Source organism: Cynocephalus volans, chromosome 2 (assembly GCF_027409185.1).
Source record: "Cynocephalus volans isolate mCynVol1 chromosome 2, mCynVol1.pri, whole genome shotgun sequence".
In the NCBI taxonomy this organism is placed as follows: domain Eukaryota; kingdom Metazoa; phylum Chordata; class Mammalia; order Dermoptera; family Cynocephalidae; genus Cynocephalus; species Cynocephalus volans.
In genome coordinates, this window is record NC_084461.1 from 104,386,076 (window position 1) to 104,410,277 (window position 24,202).

A 24,202-nucleotide genomic window follows, 5' to 3' on the forward strand; every position below is an offset into this window, starting at 1 on the left:
CCCATACACAAAAATATCCTAGCAAAACTGTCTAAAACTAGCTGAAACTGGTTTTATTTCCCTATCTCAAGTTGTTTTACAAGTTATCTTGCAGGGTGTAAGCTGAGCATACACACAGAGAAGGACCTTGCCCTCCAGATGATCTCGGGCACCACAGGAACCTGAAAATCCTCCACCAAAGGACTGGATTCAGGCCCAACCCATCAGCCCTGGCCTGCATAACATGGCCTGACTCAGGCCCGACCAATTAGCTCTTGACTCATCAACCAATTAGCAATTGCTTGCATCATATAGCCTGACTCAGGCCCAGCCAATCACCCTTTGCCTAGTCATATGGTCTGAACAGGAGCCAGCCAATCCCCAGTCCCTGATCCTTACCAATCCTTTAAAAACCCATTCAGGAAGACAGATTTGAGAGTATTGCTTCCTGTTTCCTTGCTGGTTAACCTCACAATAAAGTCTGTTTTCCTCACAAAAACCCAGTGCCATGGTATTGGTTTCTGTGCACATCAGGCAGCAAGCCCTTGCTTGGTAACATAGCTCTGTCCACTGGTTAGATGGACATCCCAGTAGCAATGAGCATACCTAGCACCCAGGTCTTGGTTTCTAATACCATTCTACAATAAACCAGGGCTTCCTGAAAAAGGTGTTGATTCCAGAGCCACAGCAGGTGAGCCCAGACCATCTTATGTTGCCAGGAAGTAAGAAAATTCTCAAAAAAAGATAAGCATGTCAAAAGGATCCAGGAACCAACTTTAAAGAGCTCCCAATGGCCCAAGAAGGAACACTGTGAGCAACAAAATAAATAACAATGATATTGGACTATAACCCAAAAATAAAATAAATATCCATAATTTCATAGAGATATAGCAAATAATTGAATAAATACATAAATGGGGAGAAAAGACAGCTCTTCTATATAGAAAAATTCTAATCAATAGATCAATAGATGTATAAAGAATAGGGGAAGGAGAGAAAAATCACTATTAGAACAACACAGCAATAATTGTAGGCAAGATCCACAGATAGATGCTAAAATCAGTGGGCAAAAACTTGAGGAGAAACAGGATATTTGCAAAGTCTCGAAGTAACCACCTCACCCCCCAAAATTTTATTAATTGCAAAGGAAAAAAGAGTAACTTTACAGTAGAAAAACCTAGCACCTTCTCCAAGTGAACGGGGTTAATCTCACCAGAAATAAAGTACATTGATATTATGTACCTCTGGCGTGATATGCTAAGAAGTGCATATTGCTCTGTAGTTATTCTTGCCAAAATGCATAACCTCATTTTAATCATGAGAAAACATAAATCAAACCCAAACTGAGACACATTCTACAAAATAACTGACCAGTACTCTTCAAAAGTGTAAAGTTCATAAAAAACAAGAAAAGCCTGAGGAACATCATTAACTATAGAAGACTAAGGAGACATAACGATTAATGCACTGTAGAATCAGATCCGGAACCAAAGAAAAAGCACTTTAAGGGAGGGGGGAGGGAGGATTTGGTAAAGGGACACAAAAATCAACTACATTGTATATTGATAAAATAAAATTTAAAAAAAATAAATAAAAGAACTTTAGTGGGGAAAGTGGCAAATTCTGAACATAGTTAAAAGTGCTGTACCAATGTTCATTTCTTAGTTTTGGTAACTGGATTTGGGAGGTAATCCTCCATGGCTCTCTTGCATTTCTGCAATGTTTTCTGAGGAAGGCACTAATCTTTCATTCTCGATTATATTTTCAAAGGCATCTCTACGGTGACAGCCTTGGAAGAGACAGATAAGTCTCTGGAGCAAAGGGCAGGTTTCCTTACAACCCATTATAAAAGATTCAGGAACTAACCCTAAACTCGAGGTCCTTCAGCTGTGATGCAAACCCACTGTGTGCACAGCATCCACCTAGTCTTTTCTGTGAAACCTATTCAGGACTTGGAGTGTCAGTGGAGAGCAAGGGGAACCAATGCAAACATGAAGCTCATGCTAGTTTCTGTGCCATGAGTAATAAAGTCCTTTGACCCAAGAATTTCATGTCTTTTGCCAGCATCCATAAAACTGTGGCAGGCTAACTTGTGTGACTGAAAATAAGATAAAATCTCAGACTCCTTATAGTCCTTGATAGTGCTATGATTATGAACAATAACCATATTGAGTTATTGAGTGAAGGATATACAGGAACTGTCAGTACTATTTTTGCAACTTTTCAGTAAATCTAAAATTATTTCAAAATTAAAAGTTAAAAATAGAATAAATCGGTAGCCAAATACCAACTCCTCCATGTCAAGAGAAAATAATAATAATATAATATATATATATATATAGAGAGAGAGAGAGAGAGAGAGAATGGTATCATCATTGCCACCATACGAGTATAACTGGTATATATTACATTAGGTTCTCTTCTCAAAGAATTCGTGGTTTCCTATAGCAAAGTAATCCCCACATTTTTTTCAGTTATTTCCTCTATTTGGGGGTTTGCATTAAAGATTCAATTTCAAGTACATTGTTATATATATGCTTTGTTTTTTAACTACTTAAGTAAGTATGTATCTTCAATTTCAACAGCAATTATGCTTTCAAGAATTCACCTACTGGGGGTGAGAGTATTTCAGGAAGAAATTACTCTCCTATGTCAGGGGAAGACTATACTTAAATACCACAAGGAGCTCATTACAAGGCAACTTTGTTTTCAGGATAGTGCCATGACATTTGCCCCAAGAACGATTATAATGAGGTGAGTTTACCTATAAGACCAAACAAAAGCTTCTAATGATAAATATTAATAGTTACATTACCTTAAAAAAGTTAATTATACTTCCCATATTAACTGCTTTCATGTACGTGAACCTATCTGATCCTGTAAAGTAGGTTATATTCCAGTTACAGATAAACAAAAGCACAAAGAATTCAAGTGCCTTGCCCAAAGTCATACAGTTGATTACTGGCAGAGTTGGTAAAGAAAAAATAATTCAATACAGTGCTCTTACAGTATAGAATAATATCTTAACATATTTTCTAATGGTTAAAATGGTAAATTTTTGTTATGTATATTTTAACACAATAAAAAAATGTTCTGGTGCTCAAATATATATATATTTTAAATGGTAACTAGAATTCACTTTTTTTGTAAGCTAAGGCAAAGCATCCTGAGATTCCTAAAAATAAATACAGCTAACATTTATTGAGGGTTTATTATACAAAAAGCACTGTTCTAATAAGCACTCGGTCTATATTTAAGTCACTTGATCATCCTAAGAACACTACAAAGTAGATAACAATTATAAACTCAGTTTTACAGTTGGTGAAGCTGAGGTACAAAGGTGTTCTGTAACTTGCTCAAAGTCACAGAACCAGGATTCAAACCTAGGCAATCTGGAGGCTGGCCCGTTAGCTCGGCTGGTTAGAGCATGGTGTTATAACACCAGGGTCAAGGGTGCAGATCCCCACACAGGCCAGCTGCCAAATAAATAAATAATTAACTATCGGGCCTTAAAAACTAACACCACCTTAAGTGACATTACAAGCAGATTAACGTGGCAGCCTAAGATGGCGCTGGGAGGAAGTAGGGTGGGAGTGTCTGCAGGAACCTTGCCTTAGCCCTTATTTGCCAAATACGCGCTTCCGCACTCATGAACACTGCATGATTGCAATAGCTAGGCATTGAGACAGGATGCACGCTCTCGTAACCTTTAAGCTGATTGGAGGATGTAAAAAACCTCCCTTCCCCATTTGCCTTTAAAAGCAAGTGCTTGTGTGATAATAAATGGAACTGCTTGACAGAACCCCCACCGTATCTGAGTGTCCTTTAACGGGCTGGTTGGGACCGGCGGCTGTGCTCACCTCTCTTCACGGCTCTCTTCCCCCGTCTCCTTCCAAGGGGACCAGAAGGAAAGAGGAATCCGGGCAATTCGCTCGCCCACCTAGGGAGAGACTGATAACGAGGTGTTTTTTCTAGGGCTGTTCGGGGCGGAGGACCCGACAATTAACAAACTCAAGCAGTCTAACTTTAGAGACCAATCATTACAACTAGCCTGCCAAAAGGACTTAAATAGACATTTCTCCAAAGAAGATATGCAAATGACCAAACAAGCACATGAAAAGATGCTCAACATCATTAGTCATTAGGGACATGCAAATCAAACCTACAGTGAGATATACCACCTCACACCTATTAGAATGGCTATAACTTTAAAAAAGGAGGGCCGACCTCGTGGCTCACTCGGGAGAGTGCGGCGCTGGGAGCGCAGCAGCGCTCCTGCCACGCGTTCGGATCCTATATAGAGATGACCAGTGCACTCACTGGCTGAGCGCAGTCACAAAAAAGGACAAAAAAAAAAGGAGAATAAGAAGTGTTGACAAGGATGTGGAGAAATCAGAAACTTCATACCCTGCAGGTAGGAATGTAAAATAGTGCAGCTACAGCATGGTGAACATAGTTACTAATAGACAACTGTACATTTCAAAATTGCTGAGAGTAAATTTCAAATATTCTCACCACAAAAAATGTTAAGTATTTGAGTGATGAATATGTTAACCAGCTTGATTTAATTATCCCACATTATATTGATAAATCATAACATCACTTTATACCCCATAAATGGATACAATTATAAGTTGCAAATAAAAATAAAAAAGAGGAAAAAAAAATGGTGCAGCTACTTCAGAAAACAGTTTGGTAATTTCTCCAAAAGTTCAACACAGAACTACTGTATTGAGATAGGAGTGTCTCAGCTTCCCTGAGGTTGGGTCTCAGGCCACTCCCCTGAGTCTCAAACCACTCCCTTAAGTCTCAGGCCCCTCCTCTGTGCCCTGAGTTACTGTTGCATGTTGCACCTATTTTCAGCACCACCACAGAGAGATTGAGAGAGCAGTAGGCAAACATGATCAATGTCAGGGGTCAAGCATGAGCATGCTCAGACTAGGAGTTACACAAGAGTTACATAACTGAGAACCACAGCCTTAGTTAAATATTCACAGATAACATGAAAACGTTAGGTAGCCAACTATAAAAGTTAGAAGCCAGGGTAAAACAAGGCTGCAGCTCACTCTTGAGCCTGTCTGCACTCTGCCTGTGAAGTGTGTATTCTCTGCTCTATTAAACTTTCTTTCATCTTCTGCTCTAACTCTGCTCTTACGTTCTTTCCTGCAGCACAGTCAAGAACATGGCAGGGAACAGGCTCAAAAGGTCAGCGACCCTACCTATCCCAGACCCTCTCCTCCAGTAACAGTATGACCCAACAATTTCTCTCCTAGGTATTTTCAATCCAAAAGGATTGAAAGCAGGACCTAGAACATATTTGTAAACCAGATGTACAGCAACATTATTCACAATAGCCAAATGGTAGAAACAACCCAAGCATCCATCAACAGATGAACAGATAATGAAAACACAATGTGGTATATACATACAATCTAGTCATAAAAAGGAATGAAATTTTGATATATGCTATAACATGGATGGACCTTAAAAACATTATGCTAAGTGAAATAAGCCAGACACAGATGAACAAATATATAATTCCACTTATACAGGGTACCTATAATAGGTAAATTCATAGAAATAAAAAGTAGAACAGAGGTTACCAGAGGCTGAGGGAAGGGGGAAATGAGAATTTATTGTTTAATGGGACAGAGTTTATGTTGGGATGATGGAAAATTCAGGGGTATAATGGTGGTGATGGTTATACCACTATGCATGGTTACACCACATTATGAATTTAATGCCACTGAACTGTACACTTATGAATAGTTAAAATGATAAATACCATGTTATGTATACATTATCACAATTTTTAAAAAAAGAAATTAGCCTGCCTAGTAATTTATCTATATAAGCAAACAGATCAGAGACATTTCTACCAGGTCGTTCCCTCTAACCCTTTGTAAGGTCAACAAGCTTATCGCATCCCTTTTCATTTTTTCTCCTTGAGTAGTGCTGGCACACTTCTTCCACTTACTTCACTTCACTGCTTCCTCTTTCCCCACAACTTTTCACTAGGCTTCCAGTAGAAAAAAACAAAAAGCAAGCAAACGAATGAAAAACTCATCAGAAAAAAAATTTCCTATCAATATCATCTTCGAATCTGCCTTTCTAACAGAAAAGTGAGGAGCCATTAATAGAAATGAGAATATAATCATACATAGGTAAAGAATTTAGGAGATACAGGCTTGACTTAAAAAAAAGACAATAACTAAAAATTGCTCATCTCAAAGTAACTGAAAATAGCCATTGCCAAAGGAAAAGGAAAGAATCTATGGATCTGAAGAAAACAAAGAAACATCTCACTGCAAACACTTATTATATGCAACAAAAAAACAAAGGCAGTCACACTGTTCATTTAATCACAACTCATTTTTATGTTGTTTGGCAATAAAAATATGAAAGCTAAAGTACCTCTGCCTCTTACTAGTCACACGATACTGAGAGTCTAAAAAAGGGAATAACACTATTTAAATCACAAGGCTGTCTCATGTATTAAATAAAAATGTACATATAAAAGCACTTTGTAACTTTTGAATTCCTTCTAAATGATACCAAATTTTATACTACATTATTTCTAAATATATCCTCTAAATATATAAGCACTAATAGAACTATGAATTATTAATTTGGGGCAAATGTACTTAAGGAATTAATGTGCTTTGATGGTCTTTGAAGAAAACTTTTATTTATCAGAGGGAAATAATATAATTCCTATTTTTCTTGGGGAAAATAAATCAAACATTTAGAAAGCTCTAATTGGTTTTTAAAACTGGTCGTTCCTCCTCAGAGACTTAAGATTAAGAAAAGAATTCCCTCTTGACATATATCATCTTTGCTCAACTTGGAACATACAATTAGCTTGCACAGTAATTTGTAAATCATTTAGCTATCCACATATATTATGAATGAACTTCTTTAAAGAATAAACATTTTCCATACTAACAGGAAAGAACAAATCAACTTACTTTTCTCTTGGGAATACAACACTTTTGATAAGAACAAAAATTAAATTTTCAGAATACCTCAGTTTTACCCTAAAAATTATCAATAATCTAGTTAATTTTAAATTTACCAAAAGAGTTTGTTTTCTAATTCTAAGTGTTTATACAAATTCAAAAGTCTAAATTATTCTAAACTAACCTATCCTGGGAATTACCATGTTTTACTTTTTCCTACCAAGCTTGCAGATTGATTTACCGTGCTGCTCAGTCAGATCAGCCACAGTAATGTATATGAGACCCAGAATCAAAACTCAAATGTCTACTCATGGTATTGTTTTTTAAAATACACACACACAAATGTCTAGGGGGTCTTGGCAGTTAACCCCAAATGAGTTAAGTAGGAATGATCGGGAGCTACGGCAACCTACACAGATAATGCCCGACCTAAGGGCACAGTCAATACTCAGCTCAACCAACTACTGCTCAGGAAGGTGGTCCCTGAGCTGCCAGATTCTTCCATTCTCACAGAAGCCAAAAATATGTATTTTTAAATAAAACATCTTGATTTATAACTGTTAGCAACTAATTTAAAAGCTGACAAGAGTTCAAAACAAAACATCCATGGGCTGTTTTACAGTTTGTAGCTCCAAAAATATGCTTAAACATCTGCAGTCTTCCCTCCTTTCTTTTTCCCCCTCCTCTTTCTCCTCTTCTCTTTCTCTCTCTCTCTCTCTGATTTTATCCCCCATCACTTTTTTCTCCACAATGTCCAACCCTAAAGAATTAGGAAAAGGTTAAGATACGTGGAATGAAAAAGCTAGAGAAAATAGTAAAGCTCAGGTATCTTGCTACTTACTTAAAAAGTATGAAAATCAGAGCTACTCTTGCAGCCTTAGTGACTCCACTTAGTTGAAACAAAATCCTAAGGCTTCTTTAGCAAGGAGTATAGACTGTAGCTGCATGAACTCGGGAGCCAAGTGCCCTGGAGCTGGAGACCCAACTCTGCTATTTGCCTGTTACCTCTACCTCCTCATCATTTAAAAGCGAGCACTATCATCAACTCTAGAAGACCGTTACAAGAAATAAATAAAATATTGTATATAAAATACCTAGGCCTGGTGTGTACCTTGCAGATGGCTGGTGTTTAATAATGGGTGCCAAATATATAAGTGTGGTTTATTATAATACTTGCAACTTTTTACTTTTGGGGGAAGAAAGCCTTGGAGAAAAACTTCTGTCTCAGGGTCTATCTGAGTCAGTTTGTGTACATGCTCTCCCTGGTGTTTCTTCCCTTAAACATATTTTAAAACACACTGTTTTGAGACATTCACTATTCCATTATTCTTATAACCAATGATTTTCACGTGGTTTCTGACTCTTACCCTCAAGCTGATAGCAATATCCATAGATACCACATATATAAAAGTGCAAGTAAGATGCTTAAAATCTTTCTGGAATGTGGCCCTAACTCTTCCCACTCAAGCCTTTTACCGTTATATCAACAACTGGCTTGATTTTTTAATATAAAGTATAAATTCTACAGCTAAAAGCCACCTATAGAAATGAAAAGTGTCACCGCCATTCAAATATAAAAATATTTCAGTGGCTAACTTAATGGGTTCTAGAGCATGAGGCCCAAACTCCCTGACATAGCTTATTTGGCCCTTCTTGATACAAGCACCACTGATCTCAGCAGTCTCCTCTCTCACCACTCCCTCCCTTCTGCCAAACTCTCCAAATACGCTATATTCTATATATTTATATCCCTGTAAATGCTGTTCCCTCTACCAGGAACACACTTTTCCCTCCCTCAAACCCTCTCCACAGTCTGTTCCCTAATTACTCTTAAATATTAGAACCTATATTAAATATTTTTATTATGTCCTTCAGTCTCAGCTTAGATGTTTTGTCACTTCCAAGCCTTCCCTGACCTTTTCCCCTCTCCCACCCCAACATAATTGGGGTTGGTTAGGTGTACTTTCTTATGTGTTCCTATAACACCCATCCAAGAATAAAGCTAATAGTGGGGGATCCAACAGGAAAAAGACAACATATTTATATGCACAACATACACACATTTGACTTCCTAACAAAATTAAAGACGCTAGTAAAATCTCTGAAACACTAATAACTTGATGAACATGCATCTTCCTATCTTCCAACTCTTACTCCCACAACGTCCTAATTTCAAAAACTGCCAAACGACATCAAATATATGTTCTTTTAAAAAACTAAACCTTCCCATCTGATGTCATATAGTTTAAATAAGAACTTACACATTGGCAAAATGAATTTAACCTGAACAAAGTTTATTTACAAGTATTTTTACTTTGAAAAAATCAGAAGACCCTTTTTCCTGCTTTTTTTCAGAGCCTCAAAAATTCAATGTTTTTCAAACTCTTTTCGAATACACTGTATTACACGTGTGCGTGTAACAAAAGTCTCACTGTGGTTCATTATGTATAATTGAAAAAACTGCCCTAAATCATCAGACTTTTAATCAGATGTACATGCATTTCCACTAGATCCTGAGCTATTGGAGAGATGAGGCCATCCCTTATTCACCTTTGTATTTCCTATCTATCTGTTTATCACAATGTCTGGAAGTAGATTCTCCAAAAATATTTGTTGAACAACTGAAATTTACCAAGTAATTCAACAAGTATTTTGTGCACCTACCATGTCCCATGATCCTCAGCCTTCTTATTTCATCTCAAATAATGCTAATAACACATACTTTGGGGACATCAACCAAGATTTTGAATTTATCTGAAAAAAAAAAATTAATGTGATATGTTTGGGAGTGGGAGTAGTAAAGGGAACTAAGAGGGGAAAAGGAACATAACCAGGTTTTGCAAACAAAATACACATAAAGGAAAGAATAAATTTACAGAATCTATATCTTGCAATAATAAATTACAACTTTGGGATCTTTCAAAGAATATTCCATTCATGCTTAAGATATGTTGTATTTCCAACAAGCAAGGATTCTGCTCAGAAGTTAAATGAAGTTTCCACTTCTTGAACAAACCCAATTTCTGAAACTCCCCAGGCTATGACAATTATAGTAATGTATTTACAGAAATGAATACTATTTAAGTAAATGGTCAAATTATTGTTACTTACTGTTCACTCAAATATAAGAATGCATTTTAAAAACTATTATAAGTATATATGTAAAAAAGTTCACCCAGGGAACTAGTAGAACTCTAACAGCCAAATGAAATAAAAATATAAAGAGCTATCAATTAGTTGATATTTTATTAATAACATCTAAATATCCTCCATAACTCTAGAACTGTATTCTACCCAATTAAAACAAATGAATACAGAGCATGCCAGGAGGATAAGAGCTTTAAAAAGGCAGTAAATTTCACTAGAAATAAGCAAAGTGCAGAAAAGTTTAAATGAATCATAACCCTAGGATTTAACCAAATCTAACTGAAAACAAGCTAAAATCCAGTAAGTCATTTTTATCTTTAAAACAGAAGATCAGAAAAATTATAAATTTCTGCTAAACATAGCAGATTAATTAAATTTTTAAAATATATACAACATTTATAATTAGCAGTTCGGAACAGAGCAAAACCTACACAACAAAGTTAGTACAATAATTTAGCCTTAGATTTATATTTGAAACACTGCTCTTTCAGCAACTATAGAGACCCCTCAAAAATTTTTAAATGTTATTCCCTAATCCCTTCAGACAACTTGTTTAAATAAAGTGTATTCATATACCCCTTTGTTTGAATACACGGTCTCTTCTAGTCACAAATTGTCCGTCCTCCTCAAAGGTTTACTGTGTATCGACTACACATAGCACATCTAAGACAATATAAAAATATCGTTATATTCAAGATCCCTTCCTCTGAGGTCTTACAATCCAGCCCTGGGATAAGATCAAAATGTCTAAGGTAAGACACTTCAAGTACTCAAGTGGTAAGGACATTCAATCACATTCTATCCTTCTGTTCCCCTTGAAATGCTTTTCTGCTGGCTGGATCCTTCCCATCTTTCAAATCTCAATATAAATGCTATCTCCTCAGAGATAATTCCTTGACATCATCCAGTTATCTTCTACCACACCATCCCATTCCTTTCCTTCCCTGCTTTTTTTCCCAGCCTGTAATTACAGATTTGGTTGGTTGGTTGCTAGCCTATTACCTGTATCCAATAAGAGAAAGAACACTCCACATAAACATGGACCCCACTGTACTGTCAGTGATTAGCAAAGCACTCAGTAAACACTTGCTAAATGAATGCAAAAGCCTGGTGCTCAGGAGAAAGGTTTGGGGTGTAGAGGGAAACTTGCCATGAAAACTGGTAAGATCCCAGTGGGAAGTGTGTAGGGTTAAGAGAGAGGAGGTCTAGACCCAAGACCAGAAGAAGCCCAACATTTAGAGTTTGGGTACAGTGGGCAAAGGAAACTAGAACGGAGAAGTCAGAAAAATCAAAGGAAATTAAAGAAAGAGAGTTTCACGTAGTGAGTATTCAAGTACAGAATGCTGCCAAGAGATTAGTAAAAAGTGAACAGAAAAGGATCCACTGAACTTCGTTTCGTGGATTTTACAGGTGACTTCAGTGACAGCCATATCAGGGCAGTGTAGGATCTGATAGCAAAATACAGAGTGATTTCAAGGTTAGGAAGCAGAGGCACTATCTAATAATTAAATTGTGAAGGGCAACAGAGAGATAGGCGATAGCTGGAACTCTTCAGTAACCAGGGAATATGATCCTGTACACCCAGGAGGTAAAGACATTGCTATGTCTGAATAGCATGAGATTAAACAAGCAGGGGAAGCAAAGCTCACAAACCTGAAGTACATCAGCACACTGAGGTAATCCCAAAAAGTACTTAAATAGTCAGGCATATTGTGAGCAATCAATTATAGTAGTTTTTGTTGTCACTGCTTGTTTAATAAATGTTCAGGAGTCACTCTTAACCTATTCTGGTTCTGGTGGCTACCCAATTCGTGAATCATTCTTTCCTCGATTAAGTTCTGTTAAAGTTTTTTAAAAATAAGTAAACAAACAAATTTACTCTTCATTAGACCGTCAGTGCCCTTTTAGGGCAGGGACTATGTCTGCTTTATTTATTACTGCATTCCCAAGACCTAGCACAGCGTCTGGCACACAGCAAGTGCTCAATAAATATTTCTAAACGAATTCTGAATACATTCTTAACTATTGTGGTAGCTGCCTTGCTTGTCTCTCTCCTCCAATCCATTCTACGTTTGTTTGTTTGTTTGTTTGTTTTAATTGTGAAATGACTATACCACTTAAGCATATAAGTGATAACTATTACAAGTATTACTGTCATTATGCCTTACTTCTCCCGTCAGACTCAAGTTTCTTGGAAATAAAACTTATACGTCTGCCCATTTCATGATACGCTCAATGTCTTGCAGCAAGTAAGATTAAATAACCATGAACCTGGACAAATGACTGATTCCAAGATCCACCAGCCAACCCCGCCGCCCCAGGCACAGAGCTGCCCAAGGAGACGCTCCCAGGAGCCGGAGTCGGGGTCGCCGCCTCCCCGGCAGGGGGCGCCGCAGCCTCCTCCGAAGGCCGCCGCCCGCCGCAGTCCCCGCCCCCGACCCCGCGGTCACCTGCAGCGGCTGCACTCGGGCCTCCGCTCAGCCGGCTCCACTGGCAACTCCCACAGCCCGTCTGCACTAGCGTCGTCTAACTCTGCGCCTAAGGCAACTGCCTCCGGCGCTGCGCCGCCTTCCCGCCGCTCTTCGTTCGGTGTCCGAAACCTTGAGGCCCCGGGCGGCCGCGCGACAGGGTCGCGGAGTGCTCGCTCCTCCTTCCGCGGCTCCATGGCAGACGCTTAAGTCAGGCCGTTGCATGGGGCCCCGCTGCCGCCGGAGGGCGCCACGCGCTGGGGGAACCTGCCCGGGTCGCACGGCGCCATGCACGCACGCCACGTACAGGGGGAGGATCTCCGAAGTCTAGGCCTGAGGTCCCGCCCCGCTATGGGAAAGGAACGAGCCTATTGGTCAGTGCCCAGTGGGACGTTTCACCTAGAACCAGGAAGGGACGTATGGGCTATGCTGGGAGGCAGGTAAGATTAGGTAGCGACGCGGGACAGGTAAGGGAATCTGAACGCACCTCAGATACCAAACCCGAATATAACTCCCTTAATTAAACCCCCTTAAACGTGGAAATAAGATGGAATTCTGCACTTTCCGCCTTAGGAAGGCAGTTTAAGAATTTAGTGGATTCCCACAGTGAGTGCACCAGCTGATGTACAGCAGATGCAGCAGCTGATGTACTTGATAGTTAAAGGAGAACAAAGGAGAGGTATTCACTGAAAACTGGTCTCGTGGCTGGTTTGTTTCATTATGTGAATTTCTTGCTCTAGAAGGGCAGCAACCTGTGTCCTGTGTCTTGTACTTCTTTAGTATTTCTTCTCGCCATCGGGATGTTTTACACTAGACTCCAATTATTTGTTAAATTAGGTTTTTAAATTGTCCGAGGCCTCTGGGATCAGAAGGCGTAGGAGGGATGGCCTAGGGTACAAATAGGTTTTATGGTTGAGAAAAAAGCCATAGAAAGGTTAACTACCTTGCCCAAGTTTTTACAGCTACTGGATAACAGCAGTATAGCCTGGTAGCTGAGTTTTTCAAAAGCCAAAACGAAGTCTACATTAGAATGAAGGCGGAAATGCCACTTACCCAAAATGGGTACTGATTTCTTTCCATCTATTAATGTTTTATGTTACTTGTACCACTATACAATATTTAAACAAAGAATTAAGTTTGGTTTTCTTGAGTCATGAGTCGTTTTGCAATGAGAATTATTTTAATTCCAGAGTTGTGAAGGATTAAAAATAAAACAAAGTAGACACCATTAACAAAGTAATAGAGCAGTATTGTATTTCTTAAAGTATTTATTTCACTACTGGATTTTTTAATCATCTTATAATCAAGTTTGTGAATAGAATTCAGGGCTATTGTTTTCAACTTCCCTGCATTCTTTTCCCTCAAACGTTACTAGTTACTACTTTAATAAGTTAATATTGTAGACTTAAGTTGTAGAACCAACTCTTTAGCTGTCAAAATTAAATTCTCGTGTAACTCTCTTTAAAACAAAGGGAGCTGCTCATCTCTAGTTTCAAGAGGCAGATGTGCTCTTACGTCATTTAAGGTCCCTCTGGAGTTTGAACCTGTATGGTGTGAGAGGGCAGATGAGTCTGAACAAGCCCACTTATCTTTGGCTTTTTCTTTAACACCCCATATCAAATAATTAGCTCTATCCTTCAACGTAATATTGAAAATCCAACCATTCGTCTACTACTTCTGCCCTAGTTCAAGCCCCCATCATCTTTTGCATAGAATATTGCTATAGCCACATAAGTGGTATCGTGCTCCATCTTTGCTTCCCTATGAAGAAAAACCCCTACGTTGAAAAACCCAGACATTGACCAAAATCAAAGAAAACTCCCATCCAGGAGGATATAATCAAATTTGGGAGAAAGGAGAGTCATCTTCCCCTCTGAGAAGCAGAAAATTCACCCAATATCCAGGTTTTTGAACTCTTAACTTAAGAAGCCTGAGGAAACATACAAAGGTACTTATATTAGTCCCTTTCTGTTGCTTATAACAAAATACCTGAAACTGGGTAATTTAAAAAGAAAACAAAATTTATTGCTTACAGTTTCAGAGGCTGGAAAGTCCAAAGTCAAGGGATCACATCTGGTATTGGGAACAGTGACCCAGGGGTCTCACATGGCAGAAAATGGAAGAGCAGAGAGGGAGGAAAGAGACTCTCACGCCCCGACCACCATCAGTAATCTAATCACCTCTTCAAGGCCCCACTTTTTAATTACCATAATAGGATTTCTCACTCTCAACAGTTACAGTGGGAATTAAGCTTCTAATATATGAACTTCCGAGGATACAATTCAATCAATCCACAGCATTCCACCTTTGTCCCCCAAAGATCATGTCCTTCTCACAGGTAAATACATTCATTCCATTCCCAAAGTCTTAACTTGTTTCAACTCAAAAGTTTCAAAATCCCATCTGTGCAATTATAATAAGTTACCTACTGCCAAGATACTATGGTGGAACTATCATACGGTACATATTCCCATTCAAAAAGGGAGAAATAGGCAAAAGAAAGGGGTAACAGGTCCTAAGCAAGTCCAAAGTCCAGCAGGGCAGGCATCAAATCTTAAAGCTGGTGACTCAGGTACCTTGACTCCATGTTTGAGGTCCTCTGTACACTGGTGTGGAGGTTGGGTCCCTAAGTCCTTGGGCAACTCCACTTTTATGGCATTCCTGGTCTGAGGTGACGCTTCAGCTCTCACAGGCTGGCAATGCATGCTGGTATCTCCACAATTCTGTGGTCTCCATGTGGGTCCCACACTCACAGCGCCACTATATATGATACTGATGGGGTTTCTCTGCTGCAATTCTGACCCCACATTTCTGCTCAGCATTGCTCTAGCAAAGGCTGTCTGTGGTGACTCCACCCCTGTGACAGATCTCTTCCTGGGCCCCCAGGATTTCCCATATATCCTTTGAAGTCTGTGTGGAGGCTCCCAAGCCTCCACAGCTCTGCCATTCTGTGAGCCTGCAGACCTACCACCACACAGATGCCGCCAACGCTTTTGCTTTCATTTTCCAAAGTTGCGAGTTCAGCCAAACTTGGGACCAATTTAGCCATGGCTGAAATAGTCAAAGCAGCTAGGGTGCTGGTGTGGGGAGCAGCATCCCAAGGTGGCCCTGAGCAGTGAGCCTGTGGAGGGCACCTTTGGCCTGTTCCCCAAGACTATTCTGTCACCCTGGGCCTCTGGGCCTGTAATGGAAGGGTTGACCTCAGAGGCTTCTGCAATGTCTTCAGGGCCTTTTCCCACTTTTCTTGATAAGCTCTTTCTTTTGTACAAATCTTAGCACCATTGCATTTTTCTCCTGAAAATGGTCTCTGCTTCTCTATAACATGACCAGGCTGCAAATTTTCCAAATCTTTACACTCTGCTTTCCTTTTAATTATAAATTCTGGCTTTATGTCATGCCTTTTCTGCCATAACTCAGCGCTGGCTGTTCCAAGTAGCCATGTAGTGTTTTGTTGCTTAGAAATTTCTTCCACCAAATACCCTGGGTCAGCACTTTGAATTTCCACATTCCATAAAATTTGGGAGCATGAATAGAATGCAGCCATGTTCCTTGCCGGATCATAGCAAGGGTAATTTTTGCTCCAGTTTCCAATAAGTCCCTTCTCATTTACATCTGAGATCTTCTCAGATGGCCTTTACTGTCCATATTCCTATGAGCATTCTGCTTACCACAATTTAACCAGTTTCTAAGAAGTTCCAAACTTTCCGTGGTTTTCTTGTCTTCTAACTTCCACCAGCAGCTAGACTTTTTAGCCCACTGCTCCAAATTCTTCCAGCATCTCCTCAACACCCAGTTCCAAAGTTGCTTCCACATTTTCAACTACTTGTTATAAGCAACACCCCACTTCTCTGGTACCAGTGTTCTATATTAGTTTCTATTGCTTATTTAAAAATACACAGAACTGGGTACTTTTTAAGAAAATGAAATGTATTGCTTAGAGTTTCAGAGGCTAGGAAGTCCAAAGTCCAGGGCACACATCTTGGAAGGGTCTTATTTGGTGGTGGCTTTACAGCAATGCAGGGTCTCACATGGCAGAAAATGGTGAAACAGAGAGAGAAACTCTCATGTGCTCCCCTTTGAAGCCCTCAGAACCATGCCCCTAACCACCATTAGTTATCCATTCACTAGGGCGTAGTCCTACAATGTATCACTTCTTCAAGTCTCTTCCTTTCAATTACTATAATAGCATTTCCGACCCTCAACAGTTACAGTGGGAAATAAGCTTCTAATATATGAACTTTGGGGGACACAATGCCATCAGTTCACAGCAGTACTTCAAAAAGCTCATGGGGACCAGCCCATGGCTCACTTGGGAGAGTGTGGTGCTGATAACACCAAGGCCATGGGTTCGGATCCCTATGTAGGCATGGCCAGTTAGCTCACTTGGGAGAGCGTGGTGCTTACAACATCAAGTCAAGGGTTAAGATCCCCTTACTGGTCATCTTTTTCAAAAAAAAAAATCTCATGGAAAGGCTGACCAGTTAGCTCAGTTGGTTAGAGCAGGGTGATCTGATAACACCAAGGTCCAGGGTTCAATCCCTGTACTGGCCAGCTGAAAAAAAAAAATTCATAGAAAGATTCATGTTATCTTTTAATTCTATTTTTCCATGAACTTTTTGAAGTACCCTTGTACTTGATAAGGTTATCAGCTTGGGGGCAGACCCATGTATCAGAATAAACACTATCAATGACCCAACTTCTGGGAAATGCAAGGCACTAGGAAGAGGAGTAAAATACCCTTTAAGGGATACCACCAATTTACCAATGGCCAGACAATTTATTGAGGAGTTAACATATGTTTTATCTCCCAACTTCAAGTAGGTAACCAGACCTTTATGCTTCTTTGCCTCAGGGAAGTTTGGATGATAAAAACTGATTGAAGAGAAACTCAGTATTATGCCTGGTGTTATCGGAGGAGGGGGAAACCATATCACTGGTAGGTGAAAGGGCCTCAGTAATGTCAGGGATTGAATATCCTGCTGGTCCAGCATAATGAGGATTCAGCATTGGATAAACTTTGATTTAAATAAAATAAAGACATGACATTTCTTGCTATATTTATTTTCTATTGCTATTTTAACAAATACCACAAATTTAGTGGCATAAAACAAAACATACTGAGCTGGCCCGTGGCTCACTCAGGAGAGTGTGGTGCTGATAACACCAAGTCAAGGGTTAAGATCCCCTTACCAGTCATCTTTATTTAAAAAAAAAAAAAAACTCATACTTATTAGCTTATACTTCTGTATGTCAAAAATCGATATAGATCTTACAGGACTAAAACCTAGGTGTTGGCAGGCTTCATTCTTCTGGAGGTTCTAAGGAAGGATCCGGTTCCATGCTCATTTAGGTTGTTGGCAGACTTCAGTGTTTTGTGGTTATTGCTACCTGTCAGCTGAGAGCTGCTTCCAGCTTCTAGGGGTCACCCATGTTCTTTGGCTCATGGCCCCCTCCTCCATCCTCAAAGCCAACAACGCTGGGTTGAGTCCCTCTCATGATTCAAATATCTCCTACCTCTTCCATCACATCTCTCTACCCAACCCTGTGCCTTTCATTTCCACCCAGATAATCCAGGATAATCTCCCTATTTTAAAGTCAAATGATTAGCAACCTTAATTCCCTTTTGCTGTGTAAAGTAACATACTCACAGGCATTACATCAGGGGTGAAGATCATGGGGGTCAAAATTCTGACCTTGGTGTTATCAGCACCACGCTCAAACCAACTGTGCTAACCGGCCAGCCTCTGAATAGGAAAACCATGATGCAAAATGATTAAAACAAGAATGTCTAAATAGCTACAAAGACCTCGACAGATATAATACTTTAATTAGTCTAGAAGAAAACATATAATGTAAATAATAGCCCATTGTGTTAGTCCATTTCTGTTGCTTATAACAAAATACCTGGAGATGGGTAATTTAGAAAGAAAATAAAATTTATTGCTTGCAGTTTCTGAGGCTAGGAATTCCAAAGTCCATCTGGTTGTGGCAACAGTAAACCAGGGGTCTCACATTGCAAGATGGTGGGAGCAGAGAGAGCAGAGGCAGAGGCTAACCTCCTCATCTTCAATCCACTACACTCATTAATAGTTTAATTAGTCTTAGGGAAAAGCTTATTTATTGAAAACTTTCCTTTTGTCAGGCACTATATTAAGCACTTTACATGCACTAGCTCATATAATCTCAGCAACAACCCTACAAGGTAAACATGATTATCTCCACTTTACAAAGAAAACTAAGACATTGTACTGGCTTGAATTATGTCCCCCCAAACTCACTGAAGCTTGAATTGTGTACCCCAAGTTTTATGTATTAGAAACTTAGGCCACACTGTGACTGTTAAGAGGGTGGAAAATCCTATTATGGTAATTGAAAGGTGGAGGCTTGAGGAGGCCATTGCATTGTAGGACCATGCAGTAGTGAATGGATTAAAAATGGTAATCAGGGGTGTGATTCTGAGGGCTTTAAAAGAAGAGGAGAGTCTGTCTTTCTCTCTCTGCTCTCTCTGCTTCCACCATCTTGCAGTGTGAGACCCCTGGGTCACTGTTGCCACCACCAGATGGACTTTGGACTTCTCAGCCTCAGAAACTGTAAGTAATAAATTTCATTTTCTTTATAAATCACTCAGTTCTGTGTATTTTGTTATAAGCAACACAAAACAGACTAATACAGGCATAGATTAAGTAACTTGGTCAAGGTCACAGTTAGTAACCATTTGAGAATTTATAAATTGGAATCGTTAACAAAGATGTCCAATGCTGAGATACTTGTCTGTTTTCTTATACAAAGCACTGAATAGACATAAATAGTTCTAGAAATCACCAGTATTGGGTACAAAGTAAACCAGCTGAGAAGACACTATAGTTTACATTAACTCAGTCTGTCAAGACTGCTGGCTCTCCTGGTGATTTTCTGGAAATTTTAATTTCAAAATTGGACACAAGAACAAAATAGAAGACATGAATAGACAATATTATGAAAAAGTTACCAAGGAATTGCCCTCTATATACTCCAGGCTCAAACGATTCTACAAATATATAATTTCAAACATTCAGAGAATGGATTGTTTTCATGATTAAAACTGTCACGGAAGGGCCGGCACATGGCTCACTTGAGTGAGTGCGGTGCTGATAACACCAAGGCCACGGGTTCGGATCCCTATATAGGGATGATCGGTTAGCTCACTTGGGAGAGTGTGGTGCTGACAACACCAAGTCAAGAGCTAAGATCCCCTTACCAGTCATCTTTTAAATAAATAAATAAATAAATAAACTGTCATGGAAAACATGGAAAGCTATTCAGTCATTTTATGAAGCTAGCAAAATTCTGATGCCAAAAACTTGACAAAGACAGTACACACACACACACACAAAATTTGTTTATGAATACAACAAAAATATAAGAAAATATTAGCAAACTGCCTTTAGAAGAAATTAATTGAGTGATAAACTGTGATGGAGTAGTTTATCAAGGAAATGGGAGAATTGTTTCATATTAGGAAATCTGTACATCAAATGCATTGTATAATAAATCCAATAAGAAAATTCATATGATAAGAAAAGCTAGAAATGCATTACAGAAACTAAACAGACATTACTGTTTTAACCAGACCAGTTCTCTTTTAAAAAAGAAAAAGAAAAACTGGGGAACTACAGATAGGATACAATTAGTATCTACCTATCTTGGACTTAAAAGATGATTAATGAAGCATTACCAATAGACAATGTGAAACTTAAAAGTGAAACATCCCCCATTTAAATCAAACTAAAGTCAGATTCCAACTGTCACCATTATTTTTTAGCATTATTATTTAATACTACCTAATTTTCTAGCAAATGCAATTAAGAATTGTATTAGTCCATTTCTTTTGCTTATAACAGAAATACCTGAAACTGGGTAATTTGTAGAGAAACAACATTTATTGCTTACAGTTTCAGAGGATGGGAAGTCTAAAGCCCAGGGAACACATCTGGTGAGGTGACTCTACAGCAATTCTTGGAGAACTAGTGTCATATGGCAAGAGTGGTGGAGCAGAGAGAGAGTGAATTCCCTACTCCTACTTTTAAAGCCCTGAGAACCACATCCATGACTGCCATTAAACCACCAATTTATTAATCCATCAACTAGGGCATAGTCCTCACAATCTAATCACTTCCTCCAGGCCCCACCTTTCAATTACCATAATAGCATTTCCCACCCTCAACAGTTACAGTGGGGATTAAGCTTCCATACATGGACTTTGGGGAACACAGTTCAACCCATGGCAAGAACCAAACCAAGCATAGCATTTCTTTTATGTTTTGGTGCCTGGCTGGTAATGGAATTCAAACCCTTGACCTTAGTGTTACAAGGCTCTGCCCTAACCAACGGAGCCAACCAGCCAGCCGTCTAAGCCTAGCATTTCTAACAAGAGAAACTACACCTTTTAAATGATTTGGATTAATTCACAGGAGACTGGTAAATTTACTTACAGTTTAGGTGAGCAATTTCCATTAACAAATATTTTACAAGTGAAAAAGATATAATTTTCTATAACATGCATGTTTCACAAGCTTTGAAGTCACCCAAGCTTCACAGCTAAATGTTATATTGCTAGGAGCTTAACTAAAAAACTTTGTAGTTGAACAATGATAACTGAAATACTCTTCCTTAATTTAAATAAACAATAAAGAGAAAAGAATTATGATAACAAGAAAAATAATATATGCACAAACATAAATAAGAGAAATTCTTTCAGCTAGTCTCCAACAAAGCCATTTGTTTTTTGTGCCTCCATGGTAAATAGAAAGTAAATATTCTCTATCTTCTCCTTCTTATATTATGAAGACAATTTAACAGTGTTTACAATCTCTCAATATTTACTGGCCAGAAGTTCAATAGTAATTTCTGCATTCCTATAACCAGGGTTAGTCACAGGCATTACATTACCGATTTCTATATAAACACACTACAATAAGAGATGTTACTACTGAGAAGGAGAGAGGAAAATCTTGGTTTTCTCCAATAATTTTATATATGTATATATATCCCAAGATAATAAACAGAAAAACTAAGGATTAATTCGGATGAATGTGAAGATTCAATAAAATGACCAGAAACAAGACAGGCAAAAATCAAGATGTCCTATATGTCAAAAGACAATTATAGGAAATTAGTTTAGTCTATAAAACCAAAGTCAAAACTGCACATAAGCTCTATACGCTTGCTGATAAAGTTGTTTCCTATGAGAATACAGGTTAAGAATTGTGACATCCTTATGCATGTGCACTGGAATTGAACAATTAAGTAATGGATGGTAGGAGCCAGGTTTCTCACAGTTGGAGTGGGAGTTTACAAGAGGAAGAGGTTTGAATGATACTCGTACATGTGATAATGGATCAGAATCTGAGATATCTGTATAAATTCATGTTTAGCTTAATACGTTATATATATTATATGTTTATATATAATATATGTTATATATATTATATATATATGTTATACAGAGAACGTGTTTATAGACTATGTGTATAAGTATATACACAAGTTAATACACACGTGTATTTCCTTGCTCTGTCAGCTGAGAGGGCCCAGAAGCAATAAATCTCTGTAGCAACAAGCACATCTAGCACCCAGATGTTGGTTTCTAATAGTATTTTATAAAAGGAACCAGGGCTCCTTGAAGAGAAGACTGATTCCAGGAATGGAGCAGAAAATATACAAGATGAGCTGTGAGCATGTAGTAGTGCCAGAAAGTAATGAAGTGCAAAAATAAAAATAATTTTAAATAATTTTAAAACACAAACAATGAGGGAGGTATATCAAAGAGAAACAGGAATCAACGGAAAGAGCTCCAGTGGTCAAAACTAGAACAATTTGAGCCATAAAATAAGTAAAAATATTGAATTATAACCTCTTAACCTAAAACACACACACACACACAATATCTCCAAATATGTTGAGTTTATTTGCAAATAGAAAATAAGATTATAATCCAGAATGCATACCATGACAAGTCATGAATGCATTAGGTGAGGAAAGGGTAAGAGAAAGCTATTATTGGCCAAAAAAAAAAAAAAAAGCTATTATTATCATGTAAGCTGTTTGGAAACAGACTTCATTGGTTTCAGAGGCTCAAAGTCAGATTTGTTGTCAGTTTTTTGGTTGAAATGACATTACTGGGCAGTTTCTTCTTGGAGCATCTCATCTGAATTACTGCAGTTCTAAAGAATGTCAAGTGATAAACCTTGTCACAGAAACCTGTGTACATGCAAAGCAGGAGATGAAGGAAATGAAGGACATGAAAGGATTTCTGTTGGGTTTTAGAAAATCCTTATCTCAGATATGATTTGTCCCCACCCAAACTCATGTTGAGGCTTGGTTCCCAATGTAACAGTGTTGAGAGTTGATGGGACCTTTAAGAGGCACTTGGGTCATGAGGGATGTGCCCTCATGATGAGATTAATGCAGTTTCCTGGGAGTGAGTCATGGCCAAGAGCGGTTGTTATGAACATGAGTTTGGCTTCCTCATCTCTTTCTTGCTCTTGACTTCTCACCATGTGATGCCCTCTACCATGTTAAAAAGGCCCTTACCAGATTTGGCCCCCTGACCTTGAACTTCCCAGCCTAACAACTTTAAGAAACAAATGTCTTCTCTTTATGAATTACCCAGTATCAGGTATTCAGTTATAACAACAGAAAATGCACTAAGACAGTACCCAATGAAATAATTCTGCTTTATTCACACTTATCAATGGGTGTGGGAAGGGGGGAGAGAGTGGGAGAAAAGCAAAGTTCAAAGCCAATGGGTGGGGGAGGGTCCCCAAGAGATGATTGAGGATAGATTCCCATCTGTCTGTGGGAACCCCTACTACCACTCTTCAGGTATTCCAAAGCTGGTATCATTGGTCTAGGCTCATAGATATCGTTCCATATGTTAAACTGTCTATCTAAGGGTATCTATAAATAGATACCTTATATCTGTCTATCTCAATCTTGAAATTTCTTTAGAAGCACTCCCTCCTGACAGCTTTGAGCCCCAGTGAGCATCTTAGTCTAACATGTCATCTGTTGGCATCTCCTCATTTGAGCCAATAACTAAAAGTCACAAGCCCCAACCTGATCTCTCCTTTTGAATTATTCTGTGTTTTGAATTGAAGTGTAGAGGAAAGTGTGAACTTAGCTTAAAAGCATTCTGGCAGCTGCATTTTGTTCCTCATTCTTAAATATCCTTGAGGGACAATGTTGTAAAAGTAATTATCAGTGATTTTTGCTTCTTAAAGTTTAAGTTCTGTAAGCAATATATACAGAGTCAAATCCTTGAGCAGCGAGAGGCCTGGTTTTGCTCATCTTCTTCCTCCAAAGTAACTACCATATACGTGAACTCCTATAGTAGCCTTCGAAGACCTTGAGGTTAAGAACTGTTTGTCATCACCCTACCCTTCATGTACTGAGCTGTGCCATTAACAAGGAGCCTCAGAATGGTGCCATGCTAAAATTCAGCCTGAGACTGAAATGTGAGAGCACAAACTATCCTCATAGAATTATGGAATTCTAGAACCACTGGGCTCCTCAGAGATAATCTCTTATAACCATATAGCTAAGGAAACTAAGGGCCAAACATTTTAAATTATTGCTGAAAGGTCTGACAGCAAGGGAGTACTAGCTAGA

The 24,202-nt window shown here is 38.7% G+C and overlaps 1 protein-coding gene across 1 annotated transcript in view; it reads right to left on the reverse strand.

Annotated features, from left to right (window-relative positions):
* DTWD2 (DTW domain containing 2) overlaps positions 1 to 12,777 on the reverse strand; it is a 131,565-nt gene extending 118,788 nt beyond the window's left edge. The window contains exon 1 of the mRNA XM_063088001.1: positions 12,536 to 12,777. Coding sequence (XP_062944071.1) covers positions 12,536 to 12,750 — 215 coding nt within the window. The 5' untranslated portion in view covers positions 12,751 to 12,777. The remainder of the gene's footprint in view (positions 1 to 12,535) is intronic.
* Between the last annotated feature and the right edge of the window lie 11,425 nt (positions 12,778 to 24,202).